This window comes from Chiloscyllium punctatum, chromosome 3 (assembly GCF_047496795.1).
Source record: "Chiloscyllium punctatum isolate Juve2018m chromosome 3, sChiPun1.3, whole genome shotgun sequence".
NCBI lineage: Eukaryota > Metazoa > Chordata > Chondrichthyes > Orectolobiformes > Hemiscylliidae > Chiloscyllium > Chiloscyllium punctatum.
Genome location: NC_092741.1, coordinates 93,245,693 through 93,265,916, shown reverse-complemented (window position 1 = coordinate 93,265,916; position 20,224 = coordinate 93,245,693). Strand labels below are relative to the sequence as shown.

General features: G+C 41.3%; 1 protein-coding gene across 1 annotated transcript in view; it reads left to right on the top strand.

The window, feature by feature from the left end:
• Positions 1–263: 263 nt before the first annotated feature.
• Positions 264–20,224, top strand: part of LOC140454251 (adhesion G-protein coupled receptor F2-like) — a 121,619-nt gene continuing 101,658 nt past the window's right edge. Inside the window, 1 exon segment of the mRNA XM_072549046.1 lies at positions 264–333. Within this exon segment, the coding sequence (XP_072405147.1) occupies positions 264–333 (70 nt within the window).

Sequence of the window (20,224 nt, the reverse complement as noted above, 5' to 3'; positions counted from 1 at the left end):
TATGGTAATGGATTTGGTGGGTGGCAAAAGAACAGCCCCCATTTTGCCCTTCTCATGTTAGAAATATTGCATAGTGTTCTCGTAATTAACATTTCTACGAGGGCGTATTTGGTATGCAAGACTGAATTCCCTGTCATCACAATAGGCTCACTAACTCTCACAGCCTTTGTAGCACAGTCTAAAGCAGCTATACATCTAGGCAAGCCGTTCACTATGGGACCCTCAGCAGTAGAGTGGTACCCTATAGGTCGCTGTTTATCGCCATGGAGCTGGGTTACTACTGCCGAGTAAAAACCTCCCTCTTCATTGCAGTAAACGTGGAAGTCTTTACGAGTATTTGATAATCACTGTCCTGGTGCTGACATTAACTCTGCTTTCAGTTTTGTATAGGAGTCGTCTTGCTCCGGTCCTCAGTCAACAGGGTCCGTTGCAGGTTTATCACCTTTTGCCAATCGTCGTATGGATTCGACAACTTTGGCAAACTCAGGGATAAAATCCCTACAGTGATTAAACAAGCCCAAGCCCCTTCTCACACCACGGACTGTCACGGGCCATGGCATCTGTTGTACAGCTAGCTTCCTGTCTGCAGGCATTTCTTTCATGCCTTGGGAAATTAAATGTCCCAAGTAAAGAACTCTAGCTTTCCCAATTTGAACTTTCTTTGGGCTGGCTTTTAACCCTCTGTCCTGCAAGTGCTTCAGGACTAAGTACAGCACTGCCTGATGTTTTGGTTTGGATTCAGAAGCCAGAAGGATGTCATCGACATATTGGAGTATGGTACTGCCATGGGTCAGGTCGATCTCCCTGAGTACCTCACTCATTGCACAGTGAAAGATGGCTGGACAATTATGGAATCCATGGGGTAGTCCGGTCCAGGTATACTGTTTATCCCTGACGGTAGATGCAAACTTATCTTAGGAGTCACGATGGAGGGGCAAATAGACCAGGATCCATTTGTAATATTCCGTACAGTAAAGGTTTTGTGGGTTAGGGAGAGCCCATTTAAGGTTATGGGTGGACTGGCAACTATAGGGTATAATTTAGAAGTGACCCTGTTTAGGGCTGTATAATCAATTGTGAGATGGTAACTTCTGTCAGGTTTATGACTGGCCATGTGGGGGAATTAGTAATGCTCATAGTATCTCGGAGAATTGCCCTCTCCACTAATCCTTTCACAGTTTCCACAACCGTCCTTCTGGCTTTGGGTTTTATGGGGTATTAGCAGTGCAGCTTGTGTTCCGGACTCTCCACGACTATGAGGTTGATTTTAATCAAGCCTGTATCTAATTTAGTCTTTGCCCATACCCCTGGGACGGAGGTGCAAATGGCTCCAAAGCCATTATCCTCTTGCTGCCAATCACATCCCATAGAGGAGGCGACTTGGACAGTGCTCAAGTGGCACACGTAAGTCCCCATTGTTTCCTTTCTCCCATCAGGATGGGGCCAGATTAATTCACCCTTCCCACAGTCTATAAGGACTTTGTACTCCTTCATTAAATCGTTTCCCATCATAGTTCCATCATTGTTTTTACATACATAAAATCGCATCGGTGCATACAGATATTGATTTCTACTAGAGTGGTCTCACTCAAGTACGCAGGAGTTTGTTGTCCATTAATCCCCTTCACATAAATCATTTTGTTAGTTGTCGGCAGGGGTAGGTAGTCATTGACATGGAGGCACCCGTGTCCACTAGCATCTCACACTGTCTGGCCCCTACCAGTGCAGACACGTAAATCCTTCCCTCCCTATCACCCATGTCCATGAGGGCTGTCAGATGTCAGGCCAATGTATTTTTGGTGTTTGTTGGTTTGTCGTGTTTTTCCCAACAAGTGTTTTCAGAATGGCTCCTTTTGCCACCGTCCTGACAGACACAAGTGGGCTTCCCATTGTTCTGTTTCCTTGCCCTACAACCCCGGACAAAGTGACCTGTCTTATCACAATTGTGACATGTGGGTCTGGATTTTGTCTTTGTGACGGTGCCTAGGTTTTCCTGCTTTACATGCACAAGAGGTTTTCCTCCTGTGTCCTCCTTAATGCTTGTTGCCCATTCTACCAGTGTCATAGTCTTGGAGAATGATGACCCCCATTTTTAGGACTTCCTGCTGCGTGGGACTAAGCCCATCCTTGAATGCCTGAACGAATGCACGGTTCAGAGCGGTCTATCTGGGGAATCCCTGAGCATTCTTGGTCAACCCTAAAAGGTCATTCCCCATATTTGGAGGTGGCCTCCCCCTTCTGTTGTCTGGTGTTTGTTATGTTTGACCAATTGGTGGGCTGTTCCCCTGGAACTGGATTTCAGTCTCAAATCTGTCGAAGGGCTCCTGCTGATCCTCAGATATTTGTTTTAATTAGGGTGCCCTGGGTCCATCTGCCTCTCCTATAATCTTGAATTTGTTGATGTATGGCATCGGCTATGTCAGACCCATCAGATACCAGACACCACTTGTCCTGATGACATGTAATCTGGACCATTTGGTGGATGTCCCTTAAATGTATTGGTGGCCCGCCCAGATCTAGCAAGCAACAATCTGATTTCAGATAGTCAGCATGGTTTCGTCAAGGCCAGGTCATGCCTCACAAACCTCATTGAGTTTTTTGAAAAGGTGACCAAGCATGTAGATGAGGGTAGAACAGTTGGCATGGTGTACATGGACTTCAGAAAAGCCTTTGATAAGGTTCCACATGGTAGGGTCTGGGAGAAAATGCAGCGGCATGGAATTGAGGGTGATTTAACAGTTTGGATTAGAAACTGGCTTTCTGAAAGTGGTGGTTGATGGAAAATATTCAGCCTGGAGTCTGGTTACTAGTGGTGTGCCACAAAGATCTGTTTTGGGACCACTGCTGTTTGTCACTTTTATAAATGACTTAGATGTAGGCATAGGTGGATGGTTAGTAAATTTGCAGATGACACTAAAGTCGGTGGAGTAGTGGACAGTGTGGAAGAATGTTACAGGTTGCAGGGGGACTTGGATAAACTGGAGAATTGGGCTGAGAGGTGGCAAATGGAGTTCAATGCAGCTAAATGTGATGCACTTTGGGAAGAATAACAGGAAAGCAGAGTACTGGGTCGATGGAAAGATTCTGGGTAATGTGGATGTTCAGAGGGATCTTGGAGTCCATGTACATAGATCCCTGAAAGTTGCCACCCAGGTGGAAAGTGCTGTTAAGAAGGCATGTGGTGTGTTAAGTATTGAGTTCTGGAGCCACAGTATCATCCTGCAACTATACAAAGTGCTGGTGCGGCCACACTTGAAATATCGTGTACAGTTCTGGTCCCCATATTTCGGGAAGGACATGGAAGCATTGGAAAAGGCGCACAGGGGATTTACCAGGATGTTGCCTGGTCTGGAGGGAAGGTCTTATGAGGAAAGGCTGAGAGATTTGGGTCTGTTCTCATTGGAAAGAAGAAGGCTAAGAGGGGATTTGACAGAGACATACAAGATGATCAGAGGATTAGATAAGGTAGACAGTGAAAGTTTTTTTCCTAGGATGATAACGAGGGGGCAGAACTACAAATTGAGGGGTGATAGATCTAAGATAGATGTCAGAGGCAGATTCTTTACTCAGAGAGTGATAAGGGTGTGGAATGCCCTAGTTCCTACTGTAGTCAACTCAGCCACATTAGGGAGATTTAAACAATCCTTAGATAAGCACATGGATGATTTTGGGATAGTGTAGGGGGATGAGTTGAGAATGGTTCACAGGTTGGCACAACATCGAGGGCCGAAGGGCCTGTTCTGCTCTGTATTGTTCTATGTTCTATGGTATCTAATTCAGCCCAAACCTTTGTATTATTACCGTGGGGCTGTTCGCGTCCCAGGGAAGCTAGGCTCTGGGGCAATTCATCCGGTGTAAATGGCTTATATTTTGCATTCGCATTAGCTCCTTCCTCACTGTGCGTCACCGGGGCCGAAATAATTCCCTCAGGAGGGCGTCCGAAGGTTCAGGGGGTATGACCAGGCCCTCCTGAGCATTATAAGGTGACAATGATCCCCACTGACAATCCTCCAGGAACTGATTTTTCTTTTCCTGTTCCCTTAGTCGGGATTGAAGCATTTGTTTTTCCTCGGTCCAGTTCTTTGTGGAATACACAGTCTGACCTATGAGGCCAGCCAATTGATGGAGCAAAAGGATGCCTATTTTCTTGGACTTACCTTTCTTTTCACCAATGAGCTAATTTTGCTGATGATCTAGGGTCTGGGACGGATCCCACCCAAGCTTTCTCATCTGTCTAATGAGTGAATGCCGGTCTATCATATACTAGTTAATGAGAGATCCCGGGGGTCCCCATTAATCTCCCTGCCCTGCCATAACACTGATAGGTTTATACTCACAGTTCCTCTGCTGGTCGATCGCGTTTACCCACCAGCCACAACTGCTGCGTGTTTTCCCACCGGCTGCGTCTCACCTGGAATCGTTCCTATCGGAGTCCGGCATTACTTGTTTCAGGGAGTGATCATTTCCCCGTATCCCGCTTATTTAAGCTAGGCCTTTATCTCAGACAGGAACAATCACACTGGCATCTGAATATGACTCAACTCAGAGACCACACAACTGACCCTCTCTCATTCACTCTTACCAGATCAACAGCTTCTGTAGTTTCATCTGCTTTTGTCTGATATCCTACCCTGACTCCCAGAAGGTGGCCACTCTTCCTGGGACCGTGAACAACTTGTTGTAATAAAATTAATAAAACTTAAATTTAGGAGCAAGTCAATCAAATTTAGAGCATCAAAAGCTTTTGGGAAGGGCAGCGTGATTCTGACCCTAACAGCAGGACTTGACCATGCCATCTCTTCCAGAACAACAGTACAGTAGTTTTTATAGTCTGGATGACGTGTACAACAAAAGCCCATGAAAAACAGTTTTTTGTGTTCTGCTCATGTGCACGCAGAGGAGCGATATACTACACCGTTTATTCTGTCAGTATTTCTTTTTTAGTTAGTTTCTGTCTTCAATACATAGGAAGAAAATATTAGAATGCAGAGACAGCTAATGCATGTAAAGAATTTCCACAAGTATTTAAATACCTGGCTTTCATTATCAGGACACTGAGTATAGAAATTGGGATGTTAAGCTGTAATCTTACAGGATGTTGGTGAGGCCGCACTTGGAGTATTGTGTTCAGTTTTGGTCACCTTGTTATAGAAAGGATGCTACTAAACTGGAAAGAGCACAGAGGAAATTTAAAAGGATGTTGCCTGGACTCAATTGTGTGAGTTATAGGGAGAGGTTGGACAAGTTAGGACTTTTTTTTAGAGTGTAGGAGACTGAGGGGTGATGGTATAGAGATGTATAAGATCAAGAGAGGCATGGATAGGGTGAATGCAGTCAGTGTTACTCCCAGGGTTGGGGAATCAAGGACTGGAGGGTATCAGTTTAAGGTTAAAGGGGAAAGAATTAGAGGGAACGTGAGGGGCAACCTTTTTACACAGTGGGTGGTACGCATATGAAATGAGCTGCAACCAGAAGTGGTTGAGGTGAGTACATTACCAACATTTAAAAGGCATTTGGACAAATACATGGATAGGAAAAGATTAGAAGGATATGGGTCAAATGCAGGGAAATTGTACGGATTATAATTCTAAATGGGGTTAGTGTGGATGGCCATTTTGGGCAGCATGACCAGTCTGGGCCAAAGGGCCTGTCTCCGTGCTGTAGGACCCTATGATTCTATGACCCTAAATAGGAACAGAGTAACCAGTGAGAGTGTTAGTCTTCTGGATGGCGAATCTGGGGAATTAATAATGAAAAATAAGGAAATGACAGATGAAATGAATAACTGCAAGAGGAGACAAATAATAACACTGAAATGAATGTGCATCAAGAGTTGAAAGGAAAGGTAGAACTTAAAAATGATTACAAACTAAGAAAAAGGTTCTGAGAAAATTATCAAAAGTCCTCAGATCTTGATAAATTTCATCGCAGGCTATTAAAAGTAACATCTGCTAAGGTGAATCGGTTTTCATTTTCTGAAATTCCACTGATTTAGGAAGGTCCCAACAAAGTACGGAATGTAACTTTTCTTTACAGGAAAGAATTGAGACAGGAAAGAAAAAGCTACAGGCCAATCAGCACATCATCTGAGATCATGACAATAAATGAAACTACTGTTGCAGAAAATATCAATGCAGAGTTAACATGGTATTATGTTTGATTCATTTACTTGATTTCTTTGAAAAAGTAACAAGCAATAAGTAAAGTTAAACCAGTGGATGTACAGAGAGAACTAGCCATATGGATACATAACTGGCTTCAAAGTAGAAGACAAAGGGTGGTGGTGGAGAACTGCTTTTCAGACTGGAGGCCTGTGATCAGTGATGTGCCACAAGGATCAGTGCAGAGTCCATTGCTTTTTGTCATTTATATAAATGATTTGAATATAGAGAGAGGAGACATGATTAGTAAGTTTGCAGGGACACCAAAACTGGAGACGAGGTGGACAGCGAAAAAGATTACCTCAGCGTATAACCGGATCTTAATTAGATGGGCTAACGGGCCGAGGTGTGGCAGAAGGAGTTTTTTTTAGGATAAATGTGACATGCTGCATTTGGAAAGGGAAATCAGGGCAGAGCTTATACACTTAATGGTAAGGTCCTGGGGAGTGTTGCTGAACAAGGAGACTTTGGAGTGCAGGTTCCTAGTGAAGAAGGCATTTGGTATATTTGCCTTTATTGGACAGTGCATCGAGTATAGGAGTTGGGAGGTCCTGCTGTAGTTGTACAGAACATTGGTTGGGCCACTTTTGGAATACAGCATTCAATTTTGGTCTCCATGCTATAGGAAAAATTTGAAAATTGAAAGATTTCAGAAAAGACATATAAGGATGTTGCCAGGGTTGTAGGATTTGAGCTAGAGGGAGAGGCTGAATAGCCTGAAGCTATTTTCCTTGGAGCATCGGAGTCTGAGGTGTAACGTTATAAAAGCTTATAAAATCATGAGGGGCATGGATAGGGTGAATAGCAAAAGTCTTTTCCCCAGGGTAGCAGAGTCCAAAAATAGAGGCCATAACTTTAAGGTGAGAGGGGAAAGATTTAAAAGGGATCTAAGGGGCAACTTTTTCATGTAAAGGGTATTGCATGTATGGAATGAGTTGCCAGAAGAAGTGGTGGAGACTGGTACAATTACAACATTTAAAAGAGATTTGGATAGGCAAATGAATAGGAAGGGTTTAGAGGGATATGGGCCAAATGTTAGCAAATAGGACTAGATTTACTTAGAAACAAAAACAGAAATTACTGGAAAAGCTCAGCAGATCTGGTAGAATTTGTGGAGAGAAATCAGAGTTAATGTTTCGGATCAAGTGATCCTTCCTTAGAACACTGTGATTTATGTAGGATATCTGGTCAGCATGGGCAAGTTGGACTGAATGGTCTGTTTCCAAGCTGTACATCTCAAAGACTCCATGACTCTATATGGGGCACTTGGATTTCCGGAAGGCATTTGACAAGATACCACATTAAAATTTAACAGCTGTTTGGGAAACAGCTTGCATGTTTAAGAAGATTAAAATAAGGCACATTGGAAATCTAATTTCAATGAAACAGAAAGATTTGGTTTTGTGATTACTTCCTCAATGAATTCCAATAAAGTACCAAGCAATGTAGATAAAGGGGAACTCATGGATGCCATACTTTAAATTTTAGAAGCATATTGAGCAAAGTGCCCTGTACTTACTGTGCAAAATAATTCATGGTGGATGATAACTTATGAGCTTGACTGAATGATTGGTTAGCTAATAGGAAACTGAGTAGGTATAAATGGTTCATTTCAGGATAGCAAAATGTGGCAAGTGGTGTGCCACAAGGATTAGTACTGGTATTGCAATTATTTACTTTTACTACATCTACAGAAGTAAATATGCAATTCGAACAATATTTGTCAATTGGGAAATGTGTTTCAGGAATTTATGGTTGATCTGACCATATATTAGGGATTGCCCGAGAAGGTTAAAGTTCTGATGGACTGAAGGGCTAATGTTGAAAGCCTTGGAAAATGTCTGTTTGGAGACTTGGACTAGATACACAGAATGTAACTGTGTGCCTACCCAGGAAATATTAGACAGCTCAAAACCTAGTCCAACAGCTGCCTATTTCCATGATCTATCTCCACCAATTACCTTGCATGCCCCTGAACACCTGACATCCCCCTGAGTATGACCTCCACTGCTTGACATGGGTACCCAACCAAGTCACCTTAGTCTATTGCGCTTGCTAATTGGTATTCCAATTTGGAAACTGGTGAGGCTGATGGTTCCTCAGGGGAATTCAGCAAAGCCAAGCTCACAGAAACATGGGTGACTCAGCTACACAGGAGGAAGAGAAAGAAAAATGGAAGAGTAATAGTAATTAGAGATTCCATGGATAGACACACATTTCTATCGTGGTAAATACAACTTCAGGATGGTGTGTTACCTCCATAGTGCCAGGGTCAAAGATATCATGGAGCAACTGCAGGGCATCCTTCAGAGGATGAGCACTTAGCCAGAAGTCCTGGTCCACATTGGCACCAATAATATAATTAAGAAGAGAAATGAAGCCCTGAAGGGAGATTTCATGGAGTTTGGAAGGAAATTAGAAAACAGGACTTCAAGAGCAGTCATCTCAGGATCACTCCCAATACCACATGCTAGTGAGCATAAGAACAAGAGGATTTATCATTTGAATGCATGGCATCAGATTTCTGAGGAACTGGGACCACTTATGGGGCAGATATAATAATCACAAGCTAGAATGGTTGTACCTTAACAGGATTTGAGTACCAACTACAGTTTTGGTCTCCTTACCTCAGGAAAGATATTATTGCTATAGAGGGAGTTCAACTAAGGTTCATCAGGCTTGTTCCCAGGTTGCAAGATTGCTCTGTGAAGAGAGATTGGATCAACCGGGCATGTATTCTCTCGAGTTTTACACAATGACATGTGATCTCATTGAAACCGACAAAATACTTAAGAGCTAAACAGGGCAGTCACAGGTAACAAAAACTGAAATTGCTGGAAAAGCTCAGCAGGTCTAGCAGCACCTGTGAAGAGAAATGTTTGATTCGAAATGTTTAAAGCACTGGCTCCTTCCATCAACAGCAGCTTTAATGGGGAACAGGGGAGATCACTGACACACTGTCCACCAGATGAGTCAACATTTCAGGTCCAGTGACGCTTCCTCACAAGTAAGATGTTTCCCCTGACTGGGGAGTCTGAAACCAGGGGGAGTAATTTAAGAATAAAAGGAGGCTGCCACTTAGCTCCAAGGAGAACTTATTTTACTCAGAGGGTTGTGAACGTTTGGAATGTTCTACCACCAATGGCTCTGGAAGTACACAATCTTTGAGTATGTTTAAAGTAGAGATTGACAGACTTTGGATTATCAATGATATATAGGGTTATGGGGATGGGGTGAGTAAAAGGCAGTGAAATGTTCAATCAGCTACGATCATAATGGATAGTGGAGAAGGCTTGACAAACTGAATGTCTTACTCCTGTACCCATGATCCTGATCTCTCTCTTCATAAAACAATCCCACAATCCAAGATATTAATTCAGTGAACCTCCATTGCTCTCCCTCTCAGAAAAGTATTTTCATTCTTTGATAAGAAGACTAGGTGTTATTTCACCAAAGATATATACAATCACCAAGAGTGATAATTACCTGTACTCAAATTAATACAAATGCATGGTTGGTCTTTCAAATTGCTTGCTGTATCTGCATGCTAGCTTTTAATGATTCTTGTCAAGAACACCTAGATCATTTCTGCCAGCTGCATTTCCCAGCATCTATCATTTAAGAAATATCGTACCTGTATTTTTTCTACCAAAGGGAATAAAAATATATTTGTCAGAATATTATATTTCAATTCCCCGTGTTCTAGCCCATTCATGGAGTCTATCAACTTTCTCAGGAAGTTTCTTGCACCATCCTCAACTTGTGTTCCCATCCAAATTAACATCATCAGGGAATGTGGAAATATTACAATTGGTCCCCCACATTCAAATAATTTATGCAGTTGTTCATCTAGCAATGACCTTCCACTATCCCACTCGTAATAGCCTATGATTCAGAAAATGATCTGTTTATTTCCCAACTGTCTGCTTTCTCTTAACCAATTATCAATCCATACCAGTATAGTTACTTACTGCTTTCCAGTCAGCAGGAACTTTTCTAGAATCTGTAGAATTATAATCATCAAGTAACATCCATAATCTCTAATGCTACTTCCTTCAACACTATTATATTGATTGATGCTAACACTTTGTTCAATCTACACTGTGTCCCTTGTTGCAACAGCATGCAACTTAATGATCAAACCTCTGTCCTCCATTAAAATGAATGGCAATCCCAATGTTTTTGATTTGTTATTAAGTTGTTTCTCTCCACCAGTTAGAATGAAAAGTTATGGAGCAGACCATATCCAAGTTTCGTAAATGAAATTTTGGTTAAGGTCGCATGTTAGTCATGTTACTTTGAGTACCTTCCAATATGTTAAACTTTTATTGATTTCATGGAGATTTTCTGTACCAAAAATTCCTTGGAATTGATCATAATATGAATTCAAATTCTGAAATCCAAAGACAATTGGGACATCAGATTCAAATGGATGCCAGTCAAAATGTTGCATTTGTTAAGTAACAATTCCCACAAAAACAGCTAGAGTTCCTGAGCCAGTTGGTGAGGAGGTACTTCTTGTCCCTCAGAGAGTAATCTGCTACCTAATATTCTGTTCCACCCAGACTAGGTATTGACAATGAACACATAATTAATACATCAAGACTATCAGAAATCAGGCCCAGACCTGCATGACCTTCTGTTGCCAGTCACAAGTTTGAATATTGAGTGTATGAACTGAGCCAGACTCATAGATGTGGTCTACAATGCCCAAAATCCCGAAGTCCAGGCAGTTTCACAAACCCCAGCGGTCTCTCTTTCTGCTTGTCAGCCTCTTTGAGGAAACATGATGAGCAGCTGTCATCTGGTGAACAGTGTGTCAGTGATCTGCCCAGTTCCCCATTATAGCTGCTGTTGATGTTGCACAATGTTTGTAAGGAGCCAGTGCTTTAAACATTTCAAACCAAAGTGGCCTTTACTGTCAGGACATGATCTTAGGTTGGGCTCCAATTCACATTTCCACACGTGGCACAGGTCAGGGACCTGTCTACGTGCAGAAATGCAGTCACCAGCACACTGTTGCTCTGGGACAGTCATCTCTAGTGTTCTGTTTCTGAGCATGTAGGTATTGTAACGACTCCTTAGCTTTTTTCTTAAAGCCCACACAAGTCTTTAGTACCATCTTTGTGCTTGACTTCCTTCTGAATTGGGAGCCTCCAGGCATAATCATGTTCATCAATAGAAAATGAGCAGATCTCATATCCTGTTTCACTAACAATATTCTTTTTGGGCTTTTGTGGCACAATTGGTCAGTGTGTTTGGCTGTTAACTGGAAGTTGTTTGTTTGAGATCACCCAAAAATGAAGCCATGGATGTTTTAGGGCCCACCTGTTGTGCAATGATAGTGTCCCTGCACCTGTACCACAAGACCGAGGTTCAAGTCCCACCCGCTCCAGCAGTGTGTAATAATATCTCTGAACAGGTCGATTAGAAAAATTGGTTAAAAACAATGTGCTTTATCGGCTCTTTTGATGCAAAGGCAGCATCCCCACTTCTGAGACCAAGACACTGGGTTCAAGTCCCACCTACAGAGGTGTGTAACATCTCTGAAAATGTTGATTAGCAACGTATGAAACATTGTTCTGTTGTCTTTGTGTTATAAGACAGTGCCTTTGTTTAGCATGAATTTCTGTAAAAGAATGGGAATTTGACAACCTTTGAGAATACTTTCTCTTCACCTTGCTCACACACTGCTATCAATGCCGGTGTTGAGGTTCTTGAATGTTTTATATATCTCTGCGGGAGGAAAGCTTTGGAGGGATATGGGCCAAAAGCAGGAAGGTGGAACTAGTTTAGCTTGGGCCTATGTTAGTTTTGGACCGGCTGGACCAAAGGGTCTGTTTCCGAGCTGTATGACTTTATGACTACGCTTCTATGTAGCTGTCCCACTGACCATCTCCGCTGTGCTGCCTCGGCGGTTTCTGCTTCAGGGATCCCCCCCCCCCGTTTTAACCTGGGGCTAGTGGGCGGTGCCTCGATCTGCCTGAAGTCACTCTCAGTGACTCTGGAACAGAGGAGGAAGTACATTACCCAATTGGACTGGACTCAAAACTTGCCAGCGATCCTCACACGGGGCAAGAACAGCTTTGATGTAAACCGAATCAGCCTTTCTCTCGGAGGAAAATCAAAGGTAAGAAAGACTGCCCGTTTCGGAATGAGAAGTGTTCGTAAACATAAGTCTTTAAAGAAAACATACATTAGAGCTGAAATACATTTCCAGATTGACATTGTGATAGGTGGAAGATCTCCTTTGTGTGTGATAGTCAATGAGATCGTAACCTGGTTGTTCATAAACAAGTTTACCATTCACCCAACAAGAGGTCATTCTCCCTCTTCGAAATAGTCAAGCTCTTTATATCAGGAAACATTGGAGGATTTTGAAGGAATAATACCTTCTTTAAAGTTCTTGAAGTATTCTTGTACTTCTATTTTGACTTTCTTAGTGTTGTAAACGGAGTTCTGTGTGAATCTAGAAGTAACGGCCTAACTTTAGACTGGTCCTGATGTGAAACGAGGATGTTCTAAGATAAAGTGCCGGGTTTGCCACTATTGGAAGAGGGGAGGTTTAAAACTGCAGAAGTGTGCTATTAAATTTCTTGGGTGCGTGAAAAAGATGATCTCTGTGCTTGTAGAAACATGAATACATGGAGTTCTATTCAAAGTGGGTATAGTGTGTCATAACCAGGTAAAAGCTGCAGTGTGACTCCAGTCTTGAGAGTTCCCCAAAGTGGAGTTCCCCACAATGGCACCTCAATGAAAAAGATTCTTGGACTTAAATTAAGCCACTGCAGATTCTCAGACCGATTGTGTTTGCTAGATGACAATCTTGTAAAAGACTTTGAAGTTTTTAGTCAATTAAGTGCAGTGCTTAAATGCACTTGTTGTTAGAAACTGCTTTGAATAGGGGAAAAAAGTACACATTAAATACTGCAGTACACTTTAGGTTGAGGTGTTGGAGCAAAAAAAAAGCATCAAAAGGTAGAAATCTCAAATTAGTATTTTTTACAGTCTGTATTTAGAAGTGAAAAATAGCTGAATATTTTCGGTGTAGCCCATCATTAAAGTTGCCATAAAGTGTACTTATCCAAAAATAATAAACTGTCTTTGCTCTTTTCTATTGTGGAAAAACCTGCAATTAGTTTCTGACATATATGGATTCTGTTTTTAGATCTGATAAGGAATGGAACTGTTAGTATCGATAGTAAAATTTGAATAATGAATATGTACAAGAAACTGACTGGGATAGAAAAAAATAGGCATAATTTGGATAATACACAAGTCAAACAATAAACAAGTTTTGGGACCTGTGTTGAAGGTTTGAAAGATAAAATTGGCTACCGTGAAATTCTGAAGAAGAATCAGTGGACCTGAAACATTGACTTTACTATTTCTCTGCAGATGCAGCCAGATCTGCTGAGTTTTTCCAGCTATTTCTGTTTTTGTTTCAGATTTCCAGAATCTGCAGTTTTGTTTTTTCAACAAGGGAATCAATGTTGTTTCAGCACAACTGATTTTAAATCTGTTCTTCCTGTTTGATTATTCTTCCTATTTTTCCACACATGAAAAGGTTTGGTCAAGGGTTTAATTCAGAACATTACCTAGTTATCAAAACACTTCCAGATTTTTTTTGTTTAAATGTCCCTGGCATTTACTGAATAGAGGAATCTTGTTTCCTTTGTAAAAAAATTCTAATTTTTTTCTGTCTTTAGCATTTAACTGAAATTTCCTGTTTTGGTCCTAAATTTCCAAAACTTAGCATAGTTTTATGAGGTCTCCACTGGAATAACAGTTAAAGTCAAGTAATAAAGTGAATCTGCTGAAATCATTTCTTCTGCAATTCTGGTCAGCTATGTCTTTCTGTTCAGAAGAATATGAATTTTGGAATGCCAGTGCAACTGAGTACAGGGTGCACCTTAGAAAAGGTTGTTGGTGTTCCTTGAAAGAGATTTTCCTTGGTTACTGGATGCCAATGTGAGCTAGGGAAGATGTGTCCCTGTTCAGTAATTGCAATGAGAAGAGCATCAGATCAAAGTTCATGAGCTGGACATAAAGTTGCAAACACTGACACGTTAAGCAGGGGAATATTACCAGGATCCTTTGTACCAGGAGGCCAAATGATAGAACAAGCATCAATTTGGTCAGTGGTAGGGTGTAGGAGAATATGACTGTAAGTGAAGCAAGTAAGGGCACCTAGAGGGCAGGAGCAATGTGGATGAGCAAACTGAACATTCAAGTAGAGGGGGCATAAAAAAATATAGTGGCCATAGGGGAATATATAGTGAAGAGGACGGATACCGTTCTTTTGCAGCAAAGACTAAGAATCCAGAAACCTATGTTGCAAATGTCTGATAGGCTTAAGATGCTTTCAGCTTAGTTGGATGAGAGCAAGGGATGCGATGTGGATGAGCAAACTGACCATTCAAGTAGAGGGGATATAAAGAAATATAATGGCCATAGGGGATTGTATAGTGAAGAGGACTGATACTGTTCTTTTGCTGCATAGACCAAGAATCCAGAAACCTATGTTGCCTATCTTGTGTCAGGATCAGGACACAGCTCCAGGCTGGAAAGGAACTTGTAAAGGGAGGGGAAAGATCCAATTAGGTCCCAACATATACACAGAACACGAAAAGAGATTCCGCAAGGTTAGTGGGAGGAGCCAGGCATCAAATTACAAAGCAGAACCTCATAAAGATAATAGTCACTGAACTATCACTCAAGCAAGAAGCAAACTGGCAAAGGACAAACATAATTAGAGAAATGAATGTGTGCCTCAAAGACTGGGAGAGGTAGTTTCTGATTTGTGGGGCACTCGTGCTGGGGAAACTGAGAACCACCTGGATCTACTACAAACCTAGAGAATCCCATAACTACCTGGACCACACCTCCTTCCACCCCATATCCTGCAAGAACGCCATCCCATTCTCCCAATTCCCTGCCTCTGCTGCATCTGGTCGGACGAGGAGAAATTTCACTCATGAGCCTCCCAGATATCCACCTATTTCGCACAACATGCTCTTCCTCCCTCTGTCATCCAGACACATGCTTAATCCTTCCTCATGGTTATGCCTGTCCATCTAGTTATCCCAAATCTAAAATGATTAAAGTCATCGATGGTTATTGCATAGCCATTTCTTACATTCCTTCATTACCTCCCAATTTATTCTCAGTCCTACTGAACAGCTACAGTTAGTGGGTCTCTTGATTATTCATACCAGTCTTCCTCTCCTTATTATTTCTCATCTTCACCCGTATAGATTCTACTCATTCTAATCAAGACCATTTCTTGCTATAGTGCTTACGGCACCCAATACCAACAATGCTACTACCAACCTTTCCCTCCTGTCTGTCCTTTCGAATTTAGTTACCCACTTTGCTCTCCTTATTACCATGGTTATGTAATGGCTGTAAGTTCATACCCAGTTACTGTGTTTGTGCCATTAATCTGTTTATTTTGTTTTGAATACTACCTGTATTCATAAAAAACCATAATTCTGCCTCTTTGCTACTTTCCCCTTTTACCCTATTTACTGCTGTTAATCTATGTTTGAATACTGTATCTCTTCCCAGCCCACTCTTGGGTATCAGTATCCAAAGAACTGTCCTGTAATACTTTGATATCCTTTTGTTCTGTTTCCTGAACCCTTCCTTCACAATTAGTTTTAACCCTCTCTACAGCCCTAGCTACTTGATTTACCAGGACATTGGTTCCAGCATGGTTCAAGTGAAGCCCACTCGAGTGGAACAGCTCTCTTCCAGCCCAGTACTGCTACCGTTGCCCCATGAACTGAAACGCATTCCATCACTACCAATCTTTGAGCCATGCATTTAACTCCTTGGCTTTATTTACTTTATGCCAGTTTGCTCATGGCTCAGATAATAATCTGAAGTTATTATTTTGGAGGTTCTGCTTTTTAATTTAGCTCCTAACTGTTCACAATCTTTCAGCAGAATCTCTTTCTACTCCTACCAAAGTCATTGGTACAGATCTGGATGACAACAATTGGATTCACCCCCAACTCCAAGTTTTTTTCAGCTCCAAAGACATGTCCTTAACCCTGGTACTGAGCTGGCAACACAGTCTTCAGGACTCCTGACCATGGCTGCAGAGAACAGTATCTATTCCTCAACTTAAACTGTCCACGACCATGACTATATTCCTTTTTCCACTTTCCACTTTAATGGTTCCCTGTCCCAAGGTGTTGTGTCACTTCATTTATCCTCCCTATAGCGCCCATTCTTGTCCACACAGCTTTCAAGAACCTTGTAACCTTTGGTCAACGGCAAGGGCTGGAAGTCCTCAGTTGCAACCCCTTTGGCTCACTTGCAGTCAAACCCTCCTGTCCCTGGTCACAGACCAATTTTGAATTACTTTATCTATGCCGTATAACCATGTCCTGGAGCAAAATGTTCAGGTAACTTACTCCATCCATAATGTGTCACAATATCTGCAACTCTCGTTCCAGGTCCTCAACTCTGATCCAAAGTTCCTGAAGCTGCAAACACTAACTACAGATGGATCACTTTGGGTATCCAACTGCTTCCACATGTTTCAGCAACTACACATCATCTGTCCTGTCATCACTTTTGTAATTGATTTACTTTAAAACATCTAGGTTGCCTGGTTTTTAAAAATATACTAGTATTTTTAAATCACAGTGTCAGTCTTATATTTGAGCATCTATTTTTAAGGAAAGAGAGAGGGAAAACACATTGACGATCTAAGCACAAACTGAGCAGCTTATTTTTAAAAACTAGAAAAATTCACCAATAATCTACTCATCAATCCTGCACTCATGTCATGCTGAGGTGGGTGATGTCACTCCACTGGTCTCACTGCAGGTTGAACTCTAAGTCCACAGCATTTATCCGCTCCTACTCAACTCTTTCACTGAAGAGTTTTCTTCTTGCAGTAAACATTCATGAAAGCATCTTTGTCCCTTCCTGCACAACCGTTTCTAAGAGTATATTTACTCAACCTCCATCTCACTCTACTGAAATCTCCTGCACACTGACTGTGTGGTGTAAGAATTCTCTTTCTTATATGAATTTGATCAAGTCATACTTACACTGACCAACACCTCATTTAGACAAAGCAATTCAGATACTTGAATTCTAATTGCTACCATCAGGCAGCTACCTCCTTTAATAAGACTATTTAACTTATTTAAAGGCTACTGTCTTAATTGGACTTTAACAAAAAAAAATGAATTTGGAAAGGATATATTCATTTAAGCCCTACTGTGAACCAAAAATCTTTCAGCAGAACTTCCTTTTTAGTCCAACCAAGATCTCTGGTGCAAATGTGGATAATGACAACTGGATCCCAACCCCCTGCCCCCAAGTTCCAAGAACTCCAAGTTCTTCTCAGCTCCAAGGGCGTGTCCTTAATTCTGGCAGTGGGCAGGCATACTCATTTGGCCTTCATCTCACTCTGCTGAAGTCTCTTCACACGGACCATATCCTTTTCTGGAGACTCTCCATTTACATAATAGTCTGTCTTTTGATTCTTCCTGCCAAATTGCATGACCTCACACTTCACTACATTAAACTTCATCAGCCAAGTTTTGCTCAACGCACTCAACCTATCTATATTCTCTTGCAGATTCCTTATGTCCCCATCATAATGTGCTCTCTGACCTATTTGAATAGATTACACACCACACCCTCCTCCAAATCATTAATATAGATAGTAAATAATTGAGACCTCAGGGCTGATGCTTTTGGCATTCTAATAATTACACTTTTTTGGGGGTATTTGCATATAATTCTTTGAAGGAGGCATGGGTGGAGAGTGCAGTCAATATCACATACAATATCCTAGGCTTCATTAACAGGTACATAGAGTAAAAAAGCGAGGAAGTTATGTTGAATTTGAATAAGTCACTAGTTTAACCTTAGGTCAGTACCATATTAAGAAGGATGTAAAGGCACATCAGAGTGCAGAAGAGGTTTTTGGGAATAGTTGAATAGATGAGGAATTTTAATTATGAAGGCAAATTAAGTTAGAACTGCTGACCTTGAAGAAGATGAAACTGAGAGGAGAACTATTAGAAGTCAATATCATGAAATGTCTGAACACAAAGCATTCCCATTTGTGACCAGTTTGAGAATGAATGGGCACAAATGTTTTAAAAAATTAGTCAAACAAACAAAAATGATTTGAGGAGAACCTTTTCACATCGCCAGTGGTTAGGGTCTGGAATGCACTTCCTGAGTGTCTGGTGGAAGCAGGTTCAAACAATGTATCCAAGGGGAATTGGATGCTTTTTGAAATTTTGCAGGGTTATAGGGAGAAGGCAGATGAATGGCATTAATTGAGATGCTTAATTGGACAGCCAGCATAGACATGATGAGCCAATTAGCCTACTTCTGTGCTGTAACAATTCTATGAGTCTGTGAATACCAAAAACTGCAAGAACAATTTTAAAAGGAACTTTGTTTAATTTATATAATACAAAGCTTCATACACGTGACAGGCAATCTGTCTCTATAGCCTTCAAAACTGAAAAGAAGCATATTGCCTTAAGTACTGATTTCAAAATAGTTTTTAGATAATTCTTTCACAACATTTATGAAACAAAGCTGATACAACAAAGGAGTACAGTTCTAAGTCAGATGGTCCAGTACATTAAGTAACTGGCATTCTTGCACTTCATAACTTCATATTCAGCATTTGCCTTTTTGGTGATGGGTACTCTGTTGGGCTGATTTCTCTGACTGCAGTTTGTGATGGTGCTGGCTGACTGAGGGCACACGAACTTCCAAGTGAACATTAGGATTTTTATTTCCATATACAAAGGTGCAAATTCCTACAGGCATAGCTAAATTATGCATTTTGTTTCTTCTTAACTCCATCAGGATAACATAATGGTTCAGTGGTTAGCACTCCTGTCTCACAGCACTAGTGACCTATGTTCAATTCCAGCCTTGGATCACTGTCTGTGTGGAGTTTGCACATTCTCCTGGTATCTGCATGGATTTCCTCCAGGTGCTCTGCTTTTCTCCCGATCCAAAGATGTGCAGGTTAGGTTGGTTGGCCATGGTTGGTCGTGTCCAGGGATATGCAGGCTAGGCGAATCAGCTGTGGGAAATATAGGGATGGGGTGGTGGCTTTGAGTGGGTTGCTCTTTGGTTGGTTAGTGTGAACTTGGTGAGGCGAATGGCAATTCTATGTCAAATATTGTGGGTAGCATACTTTCAAGACAGAGCTACGTGTATGTGGAGAAGAGGCCATATAACCTGAAAAATTTGTAAAGACTCTGTTTTTCCACCTCAGTGCCTCCCCAAGAGGCTTATTATGTCATACCTGAACTCTCATCCTTCAATTTGCCATATCTAATATTGTGCCCTTAATATCATATCTTACCTCCTGCTTTAAGTCAATATTTTGGCTCCCCCTTATTGTCTTTTTCCTTATAAATAATGATGCAAGGTTGTTACATATCAAGGGGAGGTGATGGCACAGTGGTATTGTCACTGGAATAGTAATCCAAAGACTTGGGCTCATGTTCTGGGAATATGAGTTTGAATCCCTTCTTGACAGATTGTGAAATTTGAATCAATAAAAATCTGGAATTAAAAGCTAACCCAATGGCAGCCATATAATGATTGTTGTAAAAAATCCCATCGGGTTCACTAATGTCTTTTAGGGAGGGAAATCTTATTTGGCCTGGCCTATGTGTGACTCCAGACTCACAGAAATGTTGTTGACTCTTAACAACCCTCTAAAGCTAGTTAGTTGAATAAGAGATGGGCAATTAATGCTGGCCCAGTCAGTGACTCTTGCATATTTCTTACAAATCAGCCAATTTTCTCTTTATTTCTTATAGTATTCATTTCTCAGCAAACTTCCATTTCATATTGGTTCATTCTATTTTCACCAACTTGTGTGCAGATTACTTCACATTATGTCCTGGCATCTATTTTGTTATTCATCTGGGATATAAGCATTGCTTGCTGTTTTCTTGAATCATTGAAGTTCATCTGGTGTAGGCAGACTCTCAATGCTGTTAGGAAGGACTTCTAGGATTTTTACCCTGAGACAATGAAGCCAAGATGGC